At 50.0% G+C, this 26,931-nt stretch overlaps 1 protein-coding gene across 1 annotated transcript; it reads right to left on the reverse strand.

Moving 5' to 3' along the window:
• Positions 1–21,655: 21,655 nt before the first annotated feature.
• LOC147663248 (uncharacterized) lies at positions 21,656–22,307 on the reverse strand. The gene has a single exon (XM_086950587.1). The coding sequence runs from the start codon at positions 22,274–22,276 to the stop codon at positions 21,656–21,658; it is 621 nt and encodes a 206-aa protein (XP_086806713.1). The 5' UTR covers positions 22,277–22,307.
• Between the last annotated feature and the right edge of the window lie 4,624 nt (positions 22,308–26,931).

Raw genomic sequence — 26,931 nt, forward strand, 5'->3', positions numbered from 1 at the left:
TTGACTTAGAAACCTGGATTTTGGAATCTGAATGGGGACAGATACGTCTACTTCCATACAGCGGAACCCTGGTTGCTGAGGCGCTTATACCCGGCTGTTTAATCTCCCAGTCAGGAATGGGCTAAGATGCAGTGTTTGCACCAGATGAAGTGTTGAGTTTTGATGCTGGTCACGGTGATGTGTGGCCAGTGGCTTCGATCATTTCAGGTGTTTTCTTTGCGATTCAGTGAATATATCTTTCTGATCTCTTGCAGGACGTCCAACATATTTTCTTGTGTGGTCACATATTTGCTGGTGGTTTATTTGTGGTATTATTCATGCATTTACCGAGTGTGTTATTATTGCTTGCGTATAAATAAATTTTATCTCCAGATATTTTCAATGTTGTTCATTTTGGCATCAGGGACAGCCTTTCTGTTAGAGAACATGGTGTAAAATAAAACCCCAAGTCTTATTCTAAAAAGAGAGTCTTTGCATTTTGTAAAATAAAACCCTTTTCTAGGTGTTGATTTGTTTTGCTTCACCGGGTTTGAGCCACTGTGTGGGAAATTCTGTATTATCTGAAAGGCAAAGCAAGACATGTACCAGAGGCAGCTTTGACTAAAATGCGACTAAAATGTGACTACAAGTCCATCTACCCCTGGCTTTGACCATGATGCAATAATCCTACAGAAACACTGATTAATCACTAGAACCTTATGTTTACAGAGCTCATTAGGTGTGCATGTTTTGTGTTCATCCTCATTAGAGGATTCACTGGGAGTGGTACTCACAGGACTGGACCCTGAGGAGTCCTGATGAAGAGCTATTAGGCAGACCCCCCAGGATATAGCGGCATGGATTAGCAAATTTAGCGGCACAAAAATGGAAATTTAGCGGCACAAATATGGAAATTTAGCGGCAATTTTGCGGCATTTTATTTGGCCATTTTTCCTACAACAAACACAGATATCATAGCTTTTTTAGGTTTTTAACAACATGAAGCTATGTACATTTGGTTTATTTATAATGTAGACACTTCGTTTCCCTCGAAAAGCAAAAGACTGCCCGTCAGCAGCCCATGGCAGCAAAACAGTGTTACAGGCGTCCTGCGTTGCGTGGGGCAAGGCGGCCCTTTATAGCGCGGTGTCAGCGCCTCCCCAATGCAGCAGCTGTGCCCAAAACCTTCAACCATTCTGTATCTAGTTTGCAGGTGTGTGAAACACTTATGTGATAAATGTGTAAGATATGTACTGTCTGCATGGCTTCTTCTTGTTAGAACGTGGTGCTTTCAAATGCAGAATACACAAGAGTTTGAGTCTCCTTTTGTTACTAGTTTCATATTTCCCCCTGTCACACCTCATACTTTGGTTGCCTGCCCAGTCTCTCCAAACTCTGATTTCTAGTGAAAGTGGATTTTGTCGCAGAATCCAATTACCTACAATTTATGCAGCTTGGGTGTAATCTTTAGCTAATTTTACAAGTGGAATTCGATTTTAGAAATTGCTGTCAGGTACTACATTTTCTAGAAGCAACAAACACTTAAAGGTTGAGAAACGTCACGATCTGCCATAGTAGGAAAGCACTCTAAGAATAATGTATTGGTTATTTAAATAAGCAAACCATATTCTCTGACGTAAACAGCTAGCGCTATACAAAACTTTTAAAATAAAATAAATAAAAATAAAAGTCTTCCATAGAGAGCTCCTACAGGCCAGAGAGGCTCCCTCTGGGAAGCAATGCCACAAACTAAAATAGTATATGCTGGATTTTGTGTACGTTGAGGCAGAAAAACAAATTCATCGAGGGTGGCTCAAAACAGGGATGCATGCTTGCAAATTATGCAAGGGGCCTTCCTATTACAACACAACGTCTTTCTCTACCTGCATTTTACTTGTTTTTGCATGTTTCATTACAAATTCCAGCTTTTCCTGCATTTTTTTATGTTTACCTTTCGATCCCAGTTGTTGTTCCCACCATATTCCGGCTGCAGGTCCTTCTCTATCTACATTCTTTGTTGCCTGTGTAGGTCCCGCTCTCCTTTTCATATTTTAGCAACCTGTCTCCTAAGCAGATTCGTTTTTTTGGTGGAGTGAGATTTTACATCTTTACATCTCATCGCAACAATCGGGGCTTCCCTCGGTTTCCCTGTATACAGAATATCCTGGTTTTCCTCTGCAGTTTAAAAAGCAGCCCAAATCAATTATGTTTCATTCTTCTAATATTTCTTTGCAACAACGTCCTTACATTTTGGTGTTGCTATATTTACATGCTGTTTGAATTTATTTAAAAAAATGCACAATTGAATGATAGAACCAGTCATCCCCATTTTTGTTGTAGTTTTGCAATTTTTATATTTTCTGAAAGAATAATCCAGCAGAGCTCCCTCTTCCTTAAACGGGAAAGCAAAAGGAGGCGCTGGCTTGGTACACTTTTCATGGGTTTCAATAGCCTATCAGCACTTATTCGGTTATGGGGAAGTTATAAGCAATGGACCATTTTAAAGACAAACGATTGTGAAGCTCCAACAGCCCTACATGTATGGTTTTCATTGAAAGCAAATTTTGGACAGAAGGAATGTTTTCTTTAAATAGAAAAAAAGTCGCATTTACTTCAAAATGTTATTCCTGCACACATAGAACTTTGCTTTTTAATGGTTGAGCGCGAAAAATAGCTCTGAGCTGGAGGTTTTGAAACAGCGCCTCTGTCCTATTCTTTCTGCTTTCAAGGTCAGGCACACACCGTGCCAGCAGTCCTGTCGACCAAGTTTACGAAGGTGGATTTAGCTGCCCTTCCCCCAGTCTAGAAGTCTTCACCCTTCACCGTCTCCAGTAGTCTCCTGCATACCAGTGTATTGACATGCTAATGGTGCTGTTGTTATGGATGATTAATACCTCTCTGTCCTAAACAGCTGAGGCGGTTTCCCACAGACCCCCCAGGATATAGAGGCATGGATTACCTTTTGTAAAAATACAGCGATTTCTAAAAAAGTGCCGATTTCGCGGGCACTTTAGTAAAAATCGCGGCATTTTTACAAAAGTGCCGATTTTGCGGCAAACCGCGAAATCGCGATATCCTGGAGGGTCTGATTAGGGTGAACATCTCTGAACAGGTTGACAAAAACATTACTGAGACAACCAGACTCATTAAGGTCAGGTTTCTTCTCAGTAAACTACCCCCGATTCATAACCATACCAACTAGGGGCGGGAATAAAAGAGTGGCCAACTAGTTTGGTATTTTTAAATTCTCTTTCCTTTTCCGCTCCACATCACTGCAGTACACAATCTACAATAAAAAGCGCTCCTACGTAATTCGCAAGTCACAGCACGCCTCAAACTATAGGGGATTGAAAGAACTTGAATGATGAAGCATGCCACATAAGGGCAACCCTGGTGTGTGAGTGGTTTCTAGAGAAAAAGTATTTTTTCTAGACAAGGGATTACAACGAACTCTTGCTGTATCCTATATAATTCCCTAAGAGCAGGTTTTCTTCGATATACTCAATATGAATCCATACAGCACCCAAACTTCTAACAAGGAGGATTCTTTTTTTATTGATTTTTAAATGTTTTATTGTGAAGTCTATTGTCACACATTAAGACTGACCATACCTTGGCCTGAAACTCTCTCAAAGCACACCAACCCCGCCAGTCGACCATGTAGGATATAGAACTTAAAATACAGAATCTTTATCCCTGAACAAGGTAATAAACTAGATGAAACAACTGAGGATATGGAAGAGCACAAAAAATACACATTTGCTATTTAAAATGTGTTTTGCCAAAGGGGCATTTAAAGGTGACCCTGAATTAAGGAACTGTAGCTATATCTAGCTAGTCCAACTGCACGTGTCCTATTCAAAGACCTACAAATACAGACTGTTTAAAACAGTGGCACCAAAGCAGATTATGACACAAAGTACAAGTATTGAGAAAGTAACACTTCTTTGAACCCATGCAATTTTTTGATGGTGGAAGGCAAGATGTGTTGCCATGCAGGAGATGGAGACTTAAATTTTTACCTTCACTAAACACATTGCCCATGTCAAAGTCGAGGATCTCTCGGTCACTGGGAAAGTAGATAGACGGAAAGGAATCCCAGGGTTTCACATCCTCCATTAATGTACTTTGGAGCATCTGTTGAATGGTCTACTCAAAGTGGCCCGAGATGACAGCGCAAGTCAGTGGTAGGTACAGATGTTCATCTAACCATGGTCAAGAGAAGCGATTGAGATGAAGCAGCACATGCAGGAGGTTGGGTAGGTGAAGAGCTGATCCCTAGAAAGGATCCAAACAAAGGAGGTAGCTCATTCACATTTGTAATTTAATATTTTCATCAAGATTACTGCAAGTAGGAATAGATGCTTGTAGTGAAATCTTACTAGAAGATCCAAATGGTGATAGATGGGCTAGAGGAAAGACTATTGGCAAGTCACAAGATTGAAAGGATTTTTCTTTTGCCGCTCTTCCCAACTTCCAACACGAATATGGTGCCTTAATTAACAGTCAATCTAAAGATCCTGCTGTCCTTTGGATTATTCAGTGTGTAACATTAGTGCCACTATCTTGTTCAATTAAAACTGGTGTGGTCCCTCGTTCTCAACTTAAAGCCTGAACGGGCAAGCAATACTAGCGCATGGGTGGTGCCTATTTTGGCATGGGGTAGTAAACGGAGGTGTTTTCACAGAGGTAACGCACAACCTTTTGGTTTTTTAGTATGGCAAAGGGACCAACAGTAAAACGTTCTCCCCTCTGGTATCCTTTAGCCATATTTATCATTACTCACACACACTCACAGTGCACATAAGACCCACTCCATCAACACACCCGCATTCATCCAACGGCTGTTCTCTTAAAATATCTCCGCTGAGGTGACCCTTTGGGGGACCCATTGGACATCGCAGCGCTGGCCCAACAAGGAGCAAATGCCCGATGATGAAGCATGACATCCTTCGGGTGTGTGAGGGCAACAAGAGACAACTTTGGTTCTCCTTCCTGCAAAGTGGATCCTAGACCTAGTCCTATCCTCTCTTCTTTCACCCGTTTCTTTCTTCTTTTATTAGTGTGAGGGCGACTAGCACCCACACCTATGGAACATTGACCCCTTTTTAGTTTGACGACATTAGTGCCACTATCTTGCTCAATTGAACGGATGTGGTGCCTCACTCAACTTAAAGCCTTAACAGGCGAGTAATCGTAGAGCCCCTGCAAAGGTGGTGCCGTCACAGGGGCTAATGACCCAGCCATTTAACCCCTTCCCTGCAAGGTGTCTTCCCCCCGCTGTGCGTGTGGGGGGGGGGGGGCGCATGCAGCGCCCCCATGCTGGGACAAGCTGAGCTCGTCATGAGGCACAGCGGAGCTTGCCCTCATGACGAGCTGAGCTCGTCACGGCCGCACCCATTTTCAGAACGTTCAGCACAGCAGGGTAATTACCCCCGCGTGCGAACGTTCCAACGGCCATGACGAGCTCAGCTCGTCATGAGTACAGCTCAAATGTACTCCATGACGAGCTGAGCTCGTCACCAGCATGGATGAGGTTAAGATAGTAAGTGGGAGAGTTAAAATCGACTGGATTTGAGTCCACCCACCACTGTTAGCACTTTTCTACACATCAGCCCACCATATATGTGGTTGACTCGACAAGAGCAATTTCTGCAATGACGTACAAAGAGTCAGATGGGCATACCACCCCACCCCACGATGGTAAGTTAGTGCTCTTAAAAACCTTAAGAAAAAGCCCTTTTTGCACTGTACCGACAGTGCTAGCTCGGACACCTGCAAGTGGACTTTGTCTTGGATCTGTGGACTGAGAGCACCAGTCATGGACATCAGATAATGTAATTAGCATCCCCTCGCCTACTTTAAGCACTCCAACCACTGCCTTTGCTGTCACCATGTGTGGTTCAAATGAGATCAGATGGCCAGGCGCGGCAGGTCCATTGGGGATGAGGTCCCACGACCCTTCACCTTTTTCCCCTCAGGAGCAGAGTCTGTCAGCCTGACAGACACTGTTCACTTTCAGTTCAAGCAGCTAGGAACCAGATATGAGCAAATACCCAGGCTCTTGGCTGCTTCAGCTGAGGTTTGCTATGCTGAGGAGGTCACAGTTCCTGTGGGCGTGAAGTCCTCAGCTTAGCAAAGGTCCACAAGGCCCTCCCCTCTGTGACAAGAGGTAGCGTCACGGATTGCCTCGCACCTGGGTGCTTCCATTTTAAGCTCTGAAGCGCCCTGGGTCGAGTGTCAATCAGTGACACTTCATCACAGAGTGGGGTGGAGTCAGCAGTCTCACTGACCCCATCCCACTCTGATGACATTCGGACTGCTGCCTTCCCTCAGGTCAGCCAATGAGGAAAGGCAGCAGTCCTAAGCCTACTGGAACCTCAGAGGGAAAGCTGGCTGCAGGTTAGAGTGTTTGGTTTTATTTTAAATTAGTGTTTGGTGCGTGAATGCATGAAAGTGGTGTGCGTGCGTCTCTGTAACTGTTGTGTTTGTGTGCGTCCCACTCGCATCCTCCCTCAAAAACTTACCGGCCACCACTGCAGATGGCTCCTACAAAGTGAATAGGAGTCTGCGTCTTGGAGGGAGAGAAGGGGGTGGTCAACTAATGGGAACTACTTAAGGTAAACTGGCACAATTCAGGTAAAGCCTGTTGTGCTCACTGAAATTCGCTGACATCAATCAATAGCTGTCATTTAACATGGCTTGAGTGCTCCGGCCTTTCCTACAGTTCAGGGAAAATAAAAATTAAGTAGTCAATGCAAAGCCAAAGATACTTCAGAAATTTGAATTACCAGAAGACTTAGCTTCAGGGGAGACTGGTGTTAATGGGGCAAAGGGGCGTTGCCCTGCCACCCTCTGGTAAGAGGAAAGAACAGACAATAAAACAGTAGTTGAAAAGAAAGGACTGCTTTGAGGAAGTGTCCTGAATCTCCTGAGGGAACTCTACTAAACTTTAAAGATGTCTTACTACACAAGCACCAGGCATGTGAGGACTTAGTCAATTTGCAGGCACAAGCTACAGCAATGACATCACATGAGTGAGTGCTGGATTAAGACGCCATGGATCAAGTTCCTTTTGGGGCACATGAACAGTGGCCCTGGGAGGAGTTGCAAAACTCCATTAAATTCAATTGCTAGCGGTGGGACTGGCCATTGAGGAAAAGGAGGGAGTGGGTGGCAACAATGTTGATTATCACAGAGGGGCAGGCTGTAGGAGGTGTGCAGGGGGTTGCTCTCCAGGCATAAACTCATGGTTAGTTCTGCATTTGGTTTCACTTTGAAAGCCTCATTGAGTTGAGCACACAGTGCTCCAATATCGACTGTAGACTATGCCACTTACCGGAGACTGTGGACCTTCACAGTAGTTCTCCAGGTGAGCACGGATGCAATCAGGTCCATTTTGTTGCTTCAGAAGTGGACACCTGGGGAGTGGGCAGAAACAGGTTGAGAAAAGGATATGCCAGTCAGTCAAAGTAGGCTTTATTTCGATATGAATATATCTTTAAAAGCATCACAATACAGTTTTAAAATACATAAAAGCCTTGTTTAAAATACATATGAAGCATTATTTCATGAGAAAAACAGATATACAAAGATCGAATACGAAATACAAATGGTGACAATAAATTACATAAAATAGCCGTTAAATCTCAATTAAACAATGTAAGAAACCTTTTGGACCTGATCAGCCAAGCCCAGTTTAAAAACTTCGCCAAGCCACAGACAAGTAGGGGCTGTGTATCCAATTTCAGAATGCGTAGGGCCTCACCACAATGTCTTGTACCTAATTCTTTGCAGACGGGTTTCAGCCACCTAATGCGAGGGGCATTGTATGCAGGGCATACAAAAGAAAATTAGGTACTGTCTCAATCATGGTCTCACAGAATGGGCAGAATGGAATGGTCTGTGCAGGGGGGCTTCCATCTGGCAGTCAATTCATGAACAGACAGCACTCCAACTCTAAACTTAAAATATAGAGCCCCATCTCTAGGTTTAGTGATGATATCGAGATAGGGCTCTCGGAATGCCACCTCCTTATGCAATAGGAATTCGACAGTAGAACTACCTACATTAGGGTTTAAGTTCCTCAAATCCCTTACCCATTTCCAATAAGAGTTTTTCAGGACAGACTTGGGGAGTGCGGTCCTGAACTGCCAAATATTTCCAAGACCCACTTCTCCAAGTAACCATTTCACATCCCTTAAATATCTAATTCTGTGCCAGCCAGGCATTGGTAAAACCTCTTTTAGCCCCTCCGCATAACTAGCAAGTTCTGGAACTCTACATATGCACGCCCAGAGGAGAAGAGGGCGTAACCTTGCCTGATCCTTGATAGAGCGACAGCCCATATCAAGGAGTAGGGGAACAGAGGGGGTAGTATAAGGGAGGCCCATCGAATCCTTCAGGAATTTGTGTTCTGAACGGGTTAACTGATCCACATTCTGTGCCCCCCAGAGCTCCGCCCCGTACAACGCCGCACTCACACCTCTTGCCTTAAAAATATCCAGTAAAGGGGCAATTGATTTAAAGGTAGAGGAACGCTGCTCTTTGAGCAGGGCCCCCACCACCCTTTTGTGATTTAGCAGCATTTTTTGGAGATTACAATTCCACCTCATGGTGTAGGGAAGGCGGATTCCTAAATAGTCAAACTCCTTGACCCTTTCGAGGCATACTGAGTTCAACACGGGAGGCCTGCCTATCTTCTTTGGGGGATTCAGGATCAGATATTTAGTCTTCCCCGTATTAATTTCTAACCCCCTCGCATCACAAAAGGATTGGAACCTATCAAGGAAGCTCTGCAGCCCAACCGGGGTCTTCGAAATCAGTAGAGTATCATCTGCAAATAAGAGCGTAGGTACTCTTTTGCCCGCCAGGGATGGAGCATCTGCAGGGTATTGTAAAAGATGCTCCACCACACCGTTAACGTATAAAGAAAACAGTGTGGGGGCTAAAACGCAACCCTGGCGGACCCCTCTATTTACAGATATTCTAGCAGTCTTTTGGCCCCGATTTCCCCACCGAACCTGGGCAAAATTATCTTCGTGGAACTTAATTATCAAGGATAATAGGTACCTACCGTGGCATGCCCAAATCAGATAGGACCTTCCATAGGCGGGTGTGGGGCACTAGATCAAAGGCAGTCCGTAGGTCTATGAAGGCGAGATACAGACTGCCCTTGCCCAACAGAACCACCTTCCAATATAACAACAATAAGCGAAATGATTGTTCAATGGTCCCTGTGCCAGCCCTGAAACCCGCCTGGAAATCAGAAAGTATCCCATTCTCCTCTACCCACTGTAGCACCCTCCCCAAAACCACCTTGCCTGCAACCTTCTGGGTGGAGTCCAATAAACTTATAGGGCGATAATTGGCGGGGTCGTCCAGACTCCCTTTTTTGAAAATCGGGACGAACTCAGCGCCCATCCATGAGCTTGGAAGGGGGGCATCATAGAAACTAGCATTAAGTAGGGATGCTATAAGCTGTCCCCATTCTAGTTTGGAGATGCGAATCAAATTTCTGGAAGGCCGTCCAGCCCCGCAGCTTTGTTTGGGATAAGACATGAGATCGCAACCTCTACTTCCTTCCCTGTAAACAAACATATCTCATCTAGTCCAAGGAAGTCTACAGAATAATTCTCAGTACAATCATCCTCTACAGAGGCCACAGTATACAGTTTGGAAAAGTGATTAAACCATGACACCTCTGGAATATTACATGTTACAAGGGAGTCCATGGGTTTGTCCTTGGCTCTGACCAAATCCCAAAAGTTCCTTGAGTCCCTCCCAGCACTCGCTAGTTTTAAGTCACACCAATATTGATCCTCCCACTCTTTCTTTGCTGTACGGATAGCGCGCTCATACATCTTCCTGGCAGTACTGATTAGACTACTGTCCCTAGTTTTGACCACCTTGATTACATTTCTTTTGGCGCTTCGGCAAGAGGCAGAATACCAGCCTGGATTGCCTTTCGGGCGCCCCAACCTGTTGGCCCTGTGTCCTGGATTCTGTATGATGAAAAGGTCACCCAATACTTTAGTAGTGTTGCTAAATAAAGTAGAAACCTCGTGGGGATTTGCTGCAACAGTATCCAGACTAATGAGAGCACTGGCCATAATAGATCTTATTTCCAATATCTTTCCTTCATCCAGAGCAACCTTTTCCCATTTTAGGCGTCTCCCACAGTTTGAGGGGCGGACTTCGGACGATGACTTCCAGGCCTGGGGTACTTGAGGATTTTTCCCACCTAACCAACTAGAGGACAGTGACAGAGATAGTGGATTGTGATCACTGTCAGTTGAGGGCAAAACTGCCATGTCCAGCAAAAATTCCCAGAAACTAAAATTCAGCAGAATGTAGTCTATTCGAGATGAATGACCTACCCTGTTAAAAGTATGGGCCCCACCAATATCTGACTTTGTCCGCCCATTAACTGCCCTGACACCATGTTCCAGAGTCAGGGCATTTAAGTGGATTGCTCTTGGTGTCCAACTCTTGATTGGTGGAATTGAGATGGATGTGATACCTGGAAGCCCAAAATGTCATCCACCGCTAGGGGTTCAAAGGTGCAATTAAAATCCCCTGCTATCATTATAAATGAGTCGACACAACCAGAGCTAAGTTCGCCTTCGAGAGCTGATAGGAGTCAATGAGGGCTTGGTTCCTTTTGAGGGTCTAACAAACAATAAAAATCTCTAGGGACCTCCCCCATGAGGGCCCTCTAATTAATAGTCTCTGTAAATCCGGAGACCTGGTGACTCTGCTCATTATACAATAACCCAGTGAAATACTCATCCAGATCAGTAACCCGCCTGAAGGGCGACCTCTCCCCGAGGGGGGAGGGATTGCGGGAACAAAATAGGTGGTATAACCGACCTTATATCGAGGTTTCACGCACCAAGTTTCTTGGAATAAGCATATTCCAAAAGCCTCAATGAAGAAGTTCCATTCGGGCACATCCAGATTACGCGACAGGCCCGCTATATTCCAACTAACTATTCTCAGCGTCTCATCCTCTGCCATAACCGGTGTAAGAGGAACTCTGAGCAAGAAAACCATCCCCAAGCCCAGAGTTAGTTGGATCAGTACTCCCTAGCAACTGCTGGTTGAGGGCAACAGAGGCGGAGTCACCAGGATTTAGGTGCATGATCGGGACCCCAAGATTGGAGGCAAGCATGCCATCAGGGTCCTGAGGTGCAATGTTATTTAGCTGAGGCTCGGGGGAGTCATGCGTGCAATTTAGTTCGATATTTTCAGCAAACCTGGCCAACACTCTGCTGTCCGATTCGTGAACAACAAACGTATGATAAAGTCAATCCACCCCCTCTAAGCCTGAAAGAACCTTGTAACGATGTTGGAGGGGTATGAGGTAATTGTCCTGAGAATAAGTTGGGACCCTGGGAATGGGGATAGCAACCAATGAGGATCTGGGGTAAAAATAGGTCAAGTCATAAGGTATGATGGAACTATTATTAAATACATTTATGACAATAAGGTCACCCTTATTGTCCTTTACTCTACTTCCAAGCCATGGGAGACTGCGAACATGTAATATCTCGCCGTTTAAATGAGGAGGAAGGGGGCGATTCTGCCTAAGCCAACGCGTAGTTTTGTTTTTCAGCTGGGCATAATTTTCCCTCTTTCCAACCTCTAACATTGGGACTCCAGTAAGGACCACCACCAACGGAACCGCCTCAGGTGGCAAATCCACTTGGAGACCCCTTGGTTTTAAGGACCTGACTGGACTTAATTTCTTCTGCTTGTTTGGAGCAGTGGATTTGTCAGGTCGTCTCTCTCCCTCCTGTGCCTCTCTGGGAACATGTTGTACAGTTTGGAGCGTAGGTTTAAGGGTGACTGACTTTGGGGATTTAGGTTTTCCCGGCTCGATAATATGTGGATATTTTTGAGCAATAATGTTTGGAACTTGTGCCATAAGTGGGGGGGGCAATGCTGGCATCACATTATGCTTTGGAACCCCTGAATTTACCGCTAGTGCTTCCTCTAATGACTTAAGGCGATCTTCTAATCTAGTTAGTCTCTCTATCAACAGCAAAGTTGAGCATTTAATTAACTGTTCCATAGTTCCCTTCAGATCCATATTGGGAGAGTCACATGTCAACCGTTGTACTGGGGAACCTTGTACTGGTACTGTGGATGTCTTTGGTGGCAAACCTTTAGCAGGTTTACCAAAGTCAGTATGGCTGATCTTTTTCCTCTGAGGGTCAGTTCCCCTTCTTTTTCTAGGCGGAGAGCCTTGTGTTCAAAGTTGCTTTGTATTAATAGGCTTTTTCTGCAGAACTTTAGCCGCCGGTAAGGGTTTGTCAGATATAAATTCCACTATTGGTAATGGTTCACAGGGAGAGGATGTATCAAGACTGTGCACTAGGTTAACCATACCCGGAGTAGAAGATACATCTCGCAAAAGGATTGGGATACTGTTATATAATGTGTCAGAATCCTCATTTACGTCGGGACAACTAATATGCAATGATTTGTTGAGCTGCGATAGACCAGGGGAGAGACGTTTATTTATAAGTGATTCAACAGAGCAGCGTCGCTCGGCGCGTCGCTCTGCGAGTAGACTTTACCTCTCAGTATCTGGAACTACCCTAAACATAAAGTCATCCAATGTCCCTTTGTTACCACCATTAGCCACAGGCAATAATCCTTTTGTTGAGCTCTAACTCATGATGTATTACAATTGGGGCCTAAAGCAATATAGGGCACAACAACATATAAACAGCTATAGAAGGTGAGAAGACAACCCCACTATATTTGCACTTACTAACTAGTAAGACACTTTACATTGGGATGGTGGACAGAATGACAAAGTTGGCACAGCCCGGCCTTCCTCGGCTCCTGAGGGCAACAGAGGGCCCGCCCTTTGCCCCGGCTTCGCCGGGCGTCCCGCGAGGCGGTGCTTACAGCACTTTTATGCGCCTCCTGGCGCTGTTGAAAGATGCAGGGGTGGCAAAGGTTGCCGGTAGATGTAATCCCCGGCCCAGCCTCCGCTCGGCGGTCGCTCCGGCCAGATGGCAACACCAGCGGGATGGCGGGAGGCAAGCAGGGGGAACGGGACTCCAAGCAGGGAAGGGATGCCAACAGTCAATGCTCAAACGCCAGACAGCAGGTCAGCAGAGTTACCCCGCTCGTCAGGGGCTTACAGCACTTTTATGCGCCTCCTGGCGCTGTTGAAAGATGCAGGGGCCGCAAAGGTTGCCGGTAGATTTAGTCCCCGGCCCGGCCTCCACTCGGCGGTCGAGCCGGCCAGATAGCAACACCAGCGGGACGGCGGGAGGCAGGCAGGGGGACCGGGACTCCAAGCAGGGAAGGGATGCCAACAGCCAATGCTCAAACGCCAGACAGCAGGTCCGCAGAGTTACCAAAAGGATATGCATACAGTGAAGCTGCATCATTGATGGGATAGGTTCCCAATGTCATGGACGACTAGCAGTTGATCAGTGTAGGAATTCACCACTGAAGGTTTGAAAAGGGAATAATGGTCAACCACTGTTTTGGTGGGAGCAGTTTTACAATGAACACCAGGACAATTTTCATGGAAGCTTGAGGTTCAAGAATCAACAACTGGTGTTGAGCAGACCAAATAATCTATCACCCTTATAGTCTACAATGTTTCAACCAGACTGAAAACCAGCTAGTCCAATTAGGTTCAGATTATCCTCACCTGCAGCATTCCTAATCCATCCCACAGCTCTCCAGCAATCATACCCTCAGCCATGCTCTGGATTTAGTCCTGCTCATCTTCACTTTGGCATTTCTTTAATGATTTAAAAACTACCCTACCTGCCCCCTTTCCAGTCATCAACTTACCAACCAATGTCCCCAGACTGCTCCTCCTTCCATCCCCTTATACGCTTGTAGGCCAGTTAGCCTTAGATACGACAGGCAGTCACAGACCCTTTGAAAACTGCATATAATGCATATAATGCACACTAGGACCTTCTGGAGGTTCAAGGGGAGACATGCTGAAACCAGACTCCATGACTTCCATCTCAATTTGCTTCAGGCATTTTCATTTCTAAAACTAGAAAAATAGTAAATCTGAGATGTCCTGAGGAGACTAAGTGCCCATGGAGCAACACTTCACAAAGAAAAGTGTCAGTATTTCCAGCCCTCCATAGAATTCTTCGGGTACGTCTTCAATCAGGAAGGTATCCAGGTAGACCCGAGGAAGTCCAAGGCCATCAAGGACGCCGTAGCGCCAAAATCCCCGACGGAAGTAAGAAGTTTCCTTGGGATGGCCACTTACTCTGGCCGGTTCATACCGGGCCTAGCCACCTGGAGTGAACCCCTACGGGCGTTGACCAAGACGGACGCTGTCTGGCAGTGGGGTCCGAAAGAAGCCGAAGCATTCCAAGGGATCAAGGACGCCCTCCTGGAGAAAGCCACATTGTCATACTTTGATCCCACGAAACGTACGGAGGTGCTAGTGGATGCCAGCCCGGGGGGCCTCGGCGCGGTGCTGACCCAGGAACACGAACCCGGCCAATGGACAGCACTAGCATTTGCCAGCAAAGACCTTACACCAACCGAGACCAGATATGCCCAGATTGAAAGAGAGGCCCTAGCTATCAAGTGGGCCTGTGGCCATTTCCATCTATACCTGCGAGGACATCCTTTTGTCATGGTCACCGACCACCAACCCGTGGTATCTTTTTTCAAGGGGACTGCTCCACACCCGCCACCCCGCATAAAACGATGGGTGATCCAACTCCAACCATACGACATGGAAGTCTTATATCAGCCGGGGGCCAAAAACCCAGCGGACTTCCTGTCGCGCCACCCATCTATACCTGAACCAGAGACGGGGGACGACAAGTGTGAAGAATATACCCAGTGGGTGGCACTCACGTCATGCCCCCAAAGCATGACGCTAGAAGAGGTGAAAGAAGCAGCTGCTACCGACAACGTCTACCTGAGGTCGTTACAGGCGGTTCAAGAAGGCTCATGGGCCGAGTACCTCCGCCCCTCCAACTCCTGGTCAGCCGGAGACAGTCTCTCACGAAGATGTGGCGAATCAGACATGAGCTAAGTGCTACTGAAGAAGGGGTGTTGCTAAGAGGGTCGCATCTGGTCATTCCCCAGAGCCTGAGAGATAGAGCGGTGCAACTTGCCCATGGGGGGCACCAAGGCACCACGAAGATGGAGGCGCGCATGTGGGAAAAGGTATGGTTCCCGGAGTAAGAAAGCATGGTGGAGGAACACGTACGGAAGTGTATGGCCTGCCAGCTGACGAGTGACCCTGAAAGACCCCTACCCGTGACTACTGAAGAAGCCTGCACATCTCCCTGGACCAAGGTGAGCATAGACTTTGGGAGCTTCCCGGGAGAGGGACACACTAGTGGTCATCGACTCCTACTCAAAATACCCACTAGTGGATAAAGTAGCCTCCACTGCGTTCACCCATGTGGGGCCGGCGCTAAAAAAATGTTCTCCATGTTTGGATACCCGCCAGAGATACGAAGTGACAATGGACCACCGTTCCAGGGGGGTGAGTTCGCCACGTTTCTCCGACAAAGGGGAATTCAACACCGCCGCATCACACCCCAGTGGCCCCAGGCTAATGGAGAGGTTGAAAGATTCATGCGGACCCTAAACAAAGTATTCCGGATTGCAGTGGTAGAACAAGCTGACCCGGAGCAGAGGCTACATGAATTCCTGCGGGAGTATAGGGGCACCCCTCACAGCACCACTCAAAGCAGTCCATGGACCCTCATGTTTCAAGGACCACGAAGAGACCTCCTCCCCAGTGCCCTGGGTTGGACACCACCCCCAGCTGCCACCAGTGAAGCCCAGGAGCGGAGGCGCCAAGGGAACCAACGAGCTAGTCGCCCCAGAAAAGCCACCCCCAGAAGAATGAGCCCGGGGACCCGGGTGATCATACGGAACAGACGCCCAGGGGGAAAGTTCCTAACTCGGTATGAGCCAGGCACCTGGACCGTTACATCCGCGAGGGGCACCATGATCACGGCACAGAAAGGAGAAGAGGAAGTGTCGAGGAACGCCTCCTGGTTCAAGGCCATATCGTCAGGAAACAGACAGGGCTCCAAGCTAGACGAAGGGCAACCCAACTCGAATAAGACGACAGCCCCAGAGGAAGACGCACCGATGGGAAGACAGGCAGAGGGACCCCGAGCCTGTATCAGTGCCTCTGACTCCGCCTGCCACGACCAGAAATGATTGCCAAGATGCCGGAAATGGTAGGGCCAACTCGCAGCGATATAACTTGCGGCCCAACCCACCACCAAGCCAGAGACTGAGAGACTATACCTGCCTGCTGAGACCGTAAATCTGACACCAAGGGACACGCAAGTACTCAGGCATTTTACTTTCCCATGTTTGTAGTCCGGGACTGGTTTTGTTTGTTTTACAAACAAAGAGAGATATAGTTGGATAGGGATGTAATATCCTCAGCAGTCTTGTGGTTGCACGCACCCATACATCCTCAGGCCAGGCGTGGCCTGCGGGGTTAAATAAAAGGACGCCCGCTCGAGGACGTCACTTCCGACTGAGACACAGTGTCGGCGTGGTTCACTTGCTGCTGCGCGACCTGCCCCCGCGCTGTCTGACATGCCTAAGTGAGGCCTAGGCTATTCCCTGAAGTAGCCCACAACAATAGTGGCTCTTTCAAGAGGTCCAGCAATTATGGCTCAACAACTAACGCAAAGAAACGCCAATTCAGCTTGGGGGTCTATGGATTTAGACCACACCATAAGAGAAGGCATAAAACAAGGTTGAAGTTGGTAGAAGCAGTGTCTGGGTGCCAGTGCTCAAAACTTAACTAAACTCATTCTGGGGCCTTGCTGAGTATTACCAAGGTTTATGGGAATTCTGTACGTCTTAGCCAGTTATATAGCTTGAAAAGGAAAGGGGTTGTGTTTGACTGAATAAAAGATTCAGAAAGGCTTCGAGAGTGATGAATATTGCTATTGCCACAATAGTGAAATAGGCCCGAAAATCGTCAGGACCACAAAGAACAAGAGGTGGAGGTGGGAGAGTGATACCAAAGTCATTCAATAAAACAACCGACTCCGAATATCAGAACTACACCTCCCAGAATGCATTAACTCAATCGAGGACCCTGTGGTGGAGAAACATTTTGCTCCGGCACCTGTCCTCTGCATCCCAGTACTTACTGCTGATATTAGTGTGGGGCGAAAGAGGAGGCCGGCACATATCCTTGTCTGCCTTGGGGCCGGGACAGCCCTGCATCGGTACTGCGTTTATATACTGAGCCATAACTGCGGGGCAGAGGAGCATCGGTAGTGGTGTGTTTCGCATCCCTCACAAACAAAAACCACACCCCACAAAACAACGACAAACCAACAAATGCATTAACCTGTTCAGTTGCTTATCTATCTATGGTGCAGCAGATCCAGAGGCACGGAGCCCGCTAAACCCGATGTATGGCTGTATTTTACAGCCGAGATGTCGGCGAGTGGTTTGGTAGCATTTAAATGGGTTTGCTTCTATAACAAAGTCATCTTTAGTACTATTTAGATGGGTGTGCCAGTAAATTCGATTTTACGAAGGCATTGGAAATTAATCAACAACGTAATAAGGAAGGAGCAAACTAAACCAGAAACTATGTGCCATGCCACAAAAGATAGAACAGAGTTAAACTAACTTTAAGCACAAAAACAATGGAAAAACAACTCCACAAAGTCAAACAAACAGATAAAACGCACCCATGCCCTTCCAACGTTGAAGAAAGAAAGAAAAAACTATCCGCAGCTCTGATGAACAAAGCTACTCCGTTTTACCCGCAAACAAAAACTCGCCAAACAAATGAACTCACAAGCCCGCATACACGTCCTCTCAAATGAATGACCAGTCCCGCCTACTCACAATCAGTCCCACAAACCTAACCCCGATTCGTCCCAGGTGAGACCTATTCATTATCCCTTAATGGAGCCAGGCGTGTCACATCGAGCTTTAAAGAGATAGCGTCATATCCACGGCATCCAGGCGCTACAGGTAAAATATGGGGTGGAGCAGGTGGTCATAGCAGGAACAGCCTAGACTAGGTGATAGCGTGAGCAACCTGTTGGTGTTTGTGTATGGCTTTGTGGACTGCATGGAATACTTTTTGGGGGCCCAGAGCTGAGAAACAGTCAGTCTCGGGAGAATGCATTCCCCCTTGTCCCAAGTACGCGATGTTTACCGTACCGAGAGTTCTTTAAACGTAATGATGCATTTTGGGAGTTGTAGTATCGGGTCGCCTCGCTTTAGCCAATTGTGCTAGTGCTTCATTTCACAACTTTTTTGTAAAAGCAAATGACTGCAGGACATGATTCACGGCGGATCGGAATCGCCTCGGGTCTTTAAAATCATATCTGGTACTTACTGCTTTCTAGACAACAGACTAAATCGACCTTTTGGATAATAGACTGGGCACTGCAACAGCCCGTCAGTGGTGTGAAGGAATCCTGCCGGGCACCCCAAAACTTGAGGCGCCCCCTGCTGTCTCGTGTAGAACTGCGGTATGAGTAACCACGCCCTTCGTCGACCAGATGCCCCTCGAGGAGCCAGGCGTTGCTGCTCCAGTTCAATCGACCAGATAGATGGTGTTGTCGCTTTAAACTGATGGTTTCCTCTCTGTGCTCGAGCACCAGCAAGATGGCGCGAAGAACAAGAACTACGCGCGAGCTCTACAGGCTGAGGTCCTTCGAAAGGTGTCCGTCCGTGGCACAGCGTTTGGCGCACACCTGGCCAGCGCTGGCTTCTTTCACGTGGGGCCAGAGGACGGGGTCCAGTGCCTCTCCTGTTGGGGCATTCTGAACTGTAGGATCTTTCAGGTAAGTGCCATGCAGGTTGCAGGAGCATCAGAGTGTACATCCCGAACTGCCCCTTTGTCATGGGCAGGTAAGTGGGCAAAGTACCCAAGCCTGCTTAATTTGTGCCGGTGGTTTCTCTACATACTGTGTCATTGTCTGTCAGGTCATCCCCAGATGGAACGTCCTCAAGCCAATGTGCACTGTAATATGCATTGACAACTGATTCACTGTACTTGTGCCTAGTCGGACTACGAAATTATGTGCGTGTTAAGGAACCGGCATGCTTGCACTGTGCGAGGACGCTACTCTGAGCCACACATTTGATTTTTAAGGTCAGGAATGTCAATCCCAGTAATGCACAGGGACACTACCAGGGCCTATAAATAGAAGTGGGGGGCCTGATAGTAATCAAATGACCTCGTGACGTAACGTGCTGAACGTGTCCCGGTGTCTGAAATTTACACCGGTACACGTCTAGCATATTTCTGTGGGGCCCAGCTTCTTGGCAGGGGGGACGGTGTCCACCCTTTCAAGAGTGGGGGGACGCCGTCCACCCGCGTGGATCCCAGACTCGAGCCCTGGACACTACTATGGCATTAATAAATAGGCTTTTGCAAATGCGCGTATGAGCCTTAAAGTACCTAGGTTCGTATACGCGAAAATAATACAGTATGTACCGGTAACGGACACTAATTCACTCCAATGCAGGGAGCCATTAACATCATTGTTTTCAAAAGGATCAGGTCACGCCCCGAATCATCTCGTGAGACTTCAAGAGTTAAAGCCGCTGTTCAAACACAGACCATGTCCCGAGTAACGCGCTTGTGATTAGCGCTCAAGCAGCGCAGAGGCTCCCGGCTGAACCAAGGTAGGAAGTGCGCCTCAGTTGTCATCTTCGTGTCGGTAGGGATGATTAGAACTGCAGAACTACCAATGTGCAGGTCCGTACAGAAGCATTTCGCCCAAGTAAGAGTTGGCAGTATTAACGAGGAGCGCCTTTGAGCAGCGCCAGCCCAAATACTCCTCGATTGTTTTTAAGAGCACTGGTGGTGACAGAACACTTTTGAATATCCATTGGTAAAACCCTTAGTGAATACACGAGAACTGCACAATCATAGCTGACAAGGTTTCAGATTGCAGAATTAACGTTATTTCAACATCATTGCCATAACATAAGCATTTCATTTTTCACTCCTACGTCGGTTTCTAATCGAAAGAGGCCCACTTCACCTTTCACTCCAATTAGGCAGACAAGAACAGTTTCAAACATAGTAAATAAATGAGCAATAGAGCAACACGCAGCCATGCCAGGACACTACAAAAATTCTGTTAATTACAGTCATTTTTGTAAACGACCGGCATCCACTGTGACATCTGCCGGTCGCGCGCTCTCTGAAGAAATTACATAATCACACACGCACAGGCTTCATTGCAGCCAGCACCGCTCTCCAACTTACTTCTCAAAGCTGCAGGAGTTCGTGTCACCGCAGCATTTACCGAATGCCACATCACGCAGCCTCTTCAAAGAGTCTTGGGAGGGATGAAGGGGGCAATCAAGACCGACTACCATTTTGTGTGTAAAAGGCCGCTTTATTTGAAACAGGTGCACATCACATGTATTAACCCCTGGCAACCGCCTCACAAAACTAAACCTCTCTAGACATCTAGTTACCTGACCCCTTAGGTTTGTGTCTCCCTCCACCCCTACGATCCCCACATGATACAATCCCCCCACCCTGCATATCCAGATATACAAATTCCATAACATCGTCATGTATCATTTTCTCCCCTACATCTTAACTCCAAACCTTGTAAAACCTGCAGACCTATCTGCCTTATTGCAACTGTAACTAACCCCTCTAATGTAACTCCACAACTGTTTTCCCTTTCCCCGCTCCCGCTCCCCAAACATCAATATAAAGACCCGAACTCCAGCCAAACTTGGCCAACATCAACCCAAACTCCGCCTGCACCTGCTCCAAGCGACACAACCATACAGCAACATTTTCCCTGCGCACCTGTCCCAAACAAATGCCACCTGCCCCAAATTAACCGCCGCCAAATTCCACCCCCCCCAAAACCCTCACTTAAGGGTGGGAGGGTGGGACAAGCTAAGAACTACACACCCAGCCACCAGGTTACAATACCTAAAATGGTGGCTGGGCGGAAGCGGGTAACCTATAAAAGCCGTTAATTGGGCTTAATTGGTAGGATTTGGGCTGCCTTTGGGCTCTCCCAGGCAGCCCATCCGGCGACAAAATGGCCGCGCCCATGAAGCCCCTTCCCCCTCCCAAACCTGCCCGGGGGGCAGACCTCGAGGCTCGGCTGCCCCCCAAATCCCCCTTGGGAGGGATGAAGGGGGCAATCAAGACCGACTACCATTTTGTGTGTAAAAGGCCGCTTTATTTGAAACAGGTGCACATCACATGTATTAACCCCTGGCAACCGCCTCACAAAACTAAACCTCTCTAGACATCTAGTTACCTGACCCCTTAGGTTTGTGTCTCCCTCCACCCCTACGATCCCCACATGATACAATCCCCCCACCCTGCATATCCAGATATACAAATTCCATAACATCGTCATGTATCATTTTCTCCCCTACATCTTAACTCCAAACCTTGTAAAACCTGCAGACCTATCTGCCTTATTGCAACTGTAACTAACCCCTCTAATGTAACTCCACAACTGTTTTCCCTTTCCCCGCTCCCGCTCCCCAAATCCCCAAACATCAATATAAAGACCCGAACTCCAGCCAAACTTGGCCAACATCAACCCAAACTCCGCCACCCAGGGAAAGTGGGGTAGGTGGTTACACCTCATCCCCCCTTTCCCTGCCCCCCCACCCCCGCCCCTTCACTTCTCTGCCCGTCACCAACACCTTACTCCCGTCGTACCCCCAACAACTTCGCCAACACTTCCCGAAGCTCCAACAGGTATAGATCCATTCCCATCCGGGACAAATGTACCCCATCACCTCTAAACATCTCCGGCGCATCATATTTAATGTCTCTGTGCCATATGCGCGTGAAACCCACATGACGACAAAAGCGAACCATCTCCACGTTGACCTTCCGCCTCGCCTTGTCCACTGCCTGCGGCTTCACCGCTCCTCGCCATACTCTGCGCGGGACCAACTCAGTCCACACCACCGTACACCCCGACCAACACCTGCGCAGCTCTGCCAGATCCCGTCGCATTGCCCTCATCAGCACCAAACCTGTCTCCCGTACCAAATCGTTCTCCCCCAAATGGAGGACCAACACGTCGGGGCACCGCCCCCCGCACACTAACCCATTCAGGGTGGTAACCAACTCTTTCCATCTCATCCCCCCCCTCCCTGACCAAAACACCTTGAACAACTCAGGATTGAACCCCAAACCATCCCCAAAATAGCTGTCTTGCGCTTGCAGCTTCGCCCTCTTCACAAACGAGTGACCCACAATCCAGATCAACATCTCACGGGACGAGGGTCCCGCCACCGAACCTGGAATGAGAAACATATGTCAATCAACACTGTCCCCCCAATGCCAAAACGCGCGCACGCGCCGGGTCAGCTCCGCGCACGTAGCGTTGATAACAATCAGACGTCCACCTACCCAAGCGCATGATGGCCCCCCTCCCCTGTCCCTGACGGTGCGCCTCGGATGCCGCCCCAATCCGAAAAGAATGCGTGCCAAATTTTCGCCCATCCACTCCCAATCTCGCCAATGCCTTCCGCAACACTCCCAACAGCTGACGCCCCGTCGCCCCCTTCCCATTCGCGTGCCGAAACACCAGGCCATTCGCATCCCCCACCGCCATCCATCTCCTGCCCCAAAGCACCGGGCACTCACCGCCCTCCCCCCTTTTCACCATGGTCACCCAGGCCCCCACACTCCTCTGGTCTGTTTTGGACTTTCGTAACCACAATCGCACTTCCGACTGGGACACTCGGACCTCAGCCCAATCCACGCCCCGCTCCGCCTTGGAGCCCAAAAGCTCCGACACCCGAAAGGCCCCCGCAAACATCCACACCATTAGTGTCCCAAACAAGCATGCCTCCCTGTCATCCTTGCACACACGCGGCAGCATCAGCACCACTCTGCCTAACATTTCCACTGACACCGGCCGCCGCACTTCCCCCCCCCGCCCGCATTCCCGCGCCCAACCTTCCAACATCCTGGACCCCAATTCACCTGCAGTCGGGGCGTATCCCCACAGTAGCTTACCCATGAAACCGATCCCTGCCAGCTTACCCGCTATCGTCACTCTCGACAACCCCCTTCCAATCAGTTCCAGCAAATATTGCACCACCTCTTCCTGCCTGTCCCTGCCGGGCGGCCGCCACCGCGCCCCATTCGCTACAAACTCCCCCCAGGCTGCCACATACGCTGTTCTGGTTGACTCTGCCAAGGATCCTAGAACCAGCTGCAACATCCGGTGTTGCCTATGTCCCACATCTGCGCCGGCAGCGGAGTCGGGTCCCGTTCCGCGTCCTTGGCTAACCCACGGAATCTCCCCCACTGCGAACGAGATAGAGCGTCCGCAATGTCATTGTCAACTCCTGGGACATGTACCGCGCGAAAAGCAATATCATGCCGCAAACAGCCCAGCACAAACACCCGCAGCAGCTTCAGCACTTGTTCATCCCTGGCGGACTGGCGATTTACCACCTGCACCACTGCCATATTGTCCACATTGAACGTCACTCGCCGATGCGCCAGCACTTCTCCCCACAGCCAGATCGCCACAATCAAAGGGAAGAGCTCCAGAAACGCAATGCTCCTCCCGCCTCCCGACCACTCCGGGGGCCACCTCTCTGCGCACCACTTCCCGTTCCAGTAGAGCCCGAAACCGTCGCTACCCGCAGCGTCCGAGAAGATCTGCACATCCCACACCAAGTCCACGTCCCGCTGTAAGGGCACTCCGTTGAACTGGTGCAGGAAAAAACGCCACATCCGCAAATCCTCCCGCACCCCCGCCGACACGCGCACGCGATGATGTGGAGGCCTCCTCCCCGCCAAAGCCCGGCCGAGGCGCCTGCAAAACGTCCTACCGACCCGCACCACCCTGCACGCGAAGTTGAGGTGCCCCAGCAGCACTTGAACATCCAACACCGTCACCTTATTCCTGGCCACCATCATCTGCAGCAGCCCCAGCATCTGTTGCTTCTTGTCCGCCGGCAGCCGTGCCTCCATCCTTTGTGAGTCTATCTCAATGCCCAAGAAAGACAGCGCCGTGCCTGGCCCCACTGTCTTCTCCGGTGCCAACGGCACCCCCAGGTCCACCATGATCTCCTGAAACCTGTCCAGAGCTACCTGGCAGTTCGTGGAGTCCGGCGCCCCGACCAAGAAAAAGTCATCCAGGTAGTGCGTGACTCCTTGGTGACCCGTGCATTCCGTAAAGAACCACTGCAGGAACGTGCTGAAACATTCAAAGAGCGCGCAGGACATCGAGCAGCCCATCGGTAACGCCTTGTCCACATACCAGCGGCCGTGAAACTGGATCCCCAGTAGGCCCCAGTCGTCTGGGTGAACAGGCAGTAACCGGAAAGCCGACTTGATGTCACATTTTGCCATCACTGCGCCTCTACCCTCCTTCACCACCAAAGCCATTGCCGCCTCCACCGAGGAGTACACCACTGTGGCCTCACTCTCGCTGATAAAATCATTAACAGACCCTCCGTCTGGCCACGACAAATGTTGTATGAGCCGGAACTGTCCTGCCTCTTTCTTGGGCACCACACCTATAGGGGACACTATCAAGTCCGTCAGTGGCCAGTCCTCAAAAGGCCCTGCCATGCGCCCCTCTTGAACTTCCTTGTCTAGTTTAGCCTGTATCACCTCCGGGTGCTCCCTCGCTGATCTCAAATTGTCCGCCCACCGACGCACCCGCGGACCTTCGTAACCCAGCCGAAAACCGTCTCGAAACCCGCTCCGTAGACGTTCCGCAGCCCCCGCGTCTGGGTAATTGCGTAGGGCCGCCGTCAACTTGTCCACTCTAACCGGCGTATGAGCCCTTCGGCCCAGGTCCCTTTCCACCCCGACCGCCCCCATACTGCTGCCCGCCCCCGGGTCGTGTTGCTCCCGCCGCCGTGTGTGCGCCTCCATACTGCTGCCCGGTCGGGCCCCAGCATCGCGTCGCCGGGTGCCCATACCTCCCGCACGCTGAGCATTCATGTCGAAAACGGCAGTGCTCCCTGGCACACGCCCCTCTATTAAAATCCCAGCAGGGCCCCGCGGTCCCGGGCTGGCTCTTGGCTCCCGCCCCCACCCCTCCACGGGTGGGGCGCCCTTGAAAGGGCTGATATATTATCGGGAGCCCGCTGGCGGTAAAGATAGTTTTGCCCGATCCCGCCAGACCCATCGTGTGCTGCCACAAATCGGAATCCAGTTCGCCCCACTGTGCCTCCGTGTCCCACGCCATTCTCGCCCTAAACTCCTCGTCGTACTGCGCCCACGCATATCCCCCCCCAGTAATCTGAGCCTTCCTGATAACGTCCATGTACTTAAACAGGGACACCGACCTCTCTGGGAATTTCTCGCAATACACGCTCGCGAAAATCAGGAATGCCGCTGTCCAGTTTTCAATTGTAAGCGGCACCCTCGGGCGCTTCTGTAGTTCGTACTCCTCCTCCTTCGACCCTTCCTTCGACCGAACTTCCCTATGTAGAAGCTTTAACATTTCCACATACTCTCCCTTCCATATCTTTTCTTTAGTAGCCGCCATCAAATGCGCCCCTAACGGCTTCGTGACCCCCATATACGGAAGTCGTTTAAACTTTAACTCCTTGCTGTCAGGTTTCTTCGCGCCCTCTCCTTCTGCCGGCGCGCCGCCCGCTGCTGCGCTGTCCGCTGTTGCGCTGCCCGCTGCCGCGCTGCCTGCCTTGCCCCCTACCTCCGGCTTCTCCACCTTACCTTCTGGCAACCCGGTAGTGTCCCCGCCCGAACCCCCAAGCGCAGCCACATCCGTCCCCACACCCCGGTCCGCCACATACTTCCCCTTGCATAACCGATCACTCGCCCCCACCTCCCCTCCCCCCCCTACCCCCACCGACACCATCCGTGGCGTCATCCCGCTTTTACCTGCAAGCAACGTATCTCCTCGTCGATCCTCGACTCTCCAGTCCGCCGATCTACCTCTCGCCCGTGTCCGGGCCGCCGCAGCACCCAGGCCCCGTGACACCTGTAACAAAGCACCAACACCATTACCGGACCCCCGTCCGCCCGGCCCCTCTCTCACTTCACCTTCTTCTGCACTATTCTCTCCTTCTACCAACTCCACACCTCCCCATCTAGACTCCCGGCGCGCCACCGGCGGCGCCGACCTAAACCTGCCAGAGGCCCTCTCTTCGCCCCTGCCCCTGCTAAAAGTAAAAAAGTCCTCCTTGGCGTTGCTCCAGGTATGCTGCTGTTCCCCAAGCCGCTTGGGCCCTGTGGGTGCTGGGACTGGCGAGCCCGCCTGGGGCCTTCTTGAGCCAGCCGCGCCGCGATCCCGCGTGGTCTCCAGGCTCGCCGCCGGAGGCTCCGCCTTCCCTTCTCCTTGGCGTCGCTGGGCCGCCCCAAGCCGTGCCAAGTCTGGTTCCCCGCGCCGACTACCTGCCTGTAATAAAAAAGGTATTGCTGGTGTGCTGGTCCCCTGCCACTGCTCCGCCTCATCTGCCCAGCGCCACTTCCCCCAGCTCACCCCTGCCCCCCCCTCCTCCTCGTCCTCGCTCCAACAAAGCCCACCTACACCTGCCCCTGCGTCGCCCGCGGTTTCTTCCCCTGCCCGGTCCCCGCTGCCAACCCGCCCATAGACCACCCCTGCCTGCCTTGACGGACCTGCCTCCTCCACCACCGTCCCCCTCCCTTCCGCCGCCATGCGGGCCTCCCTGATCCCTTCCTCCCATGACGAAAACACATCCAGCCCCTCCCACTCTCTTTCGCTTTCCTCTGACTCCAAAAGAATCGGGGACCCCCCCCCTCTATGCCCTTGTTCACTCCCCAGCCCCCCCACAGCCGTCCTCACCTGCCCCCCCCCCCTGCCTGCGGCCCCCGCCCCTCCCCCTTTCCCTCCTCTCTGGGCCTCGCTCCTACCCCTCTCCCCCGCCCCCTGCCGAGCCGGCGAGGGGCTCTCAGTACGCCTCCTCATGGCCTGGCCTCCCTCCACTCCTCTTCCACGATCCTGCCTTTCC

The sequence above is a fragment of the Lissotriton vulgaris genome, unplaced genomic scaffold, assembly GCF_964263255.1.
Source record: "Lissotriton vulgaris unplaced genomic scaffold, aLisVul1.2 SCAFFOLD_6039, whole genome shotgun sequence".
NCBI lineage: Eukaryota > Metazoa > Chordata > Amphibia > Caudata > Salamandridae > Lissotriton > Lissotriton vulgaris.

What these genes read in the sequence shown, in the direction of transcription:
- LOC147663248 (XM_086950587.1), bottom strand. Translation starts at nt 22,276, where the DNA reads ATGTTTCTCATTCCAGGTTCGGTGGCGGGACCCTCGTCCCGTGAGATG.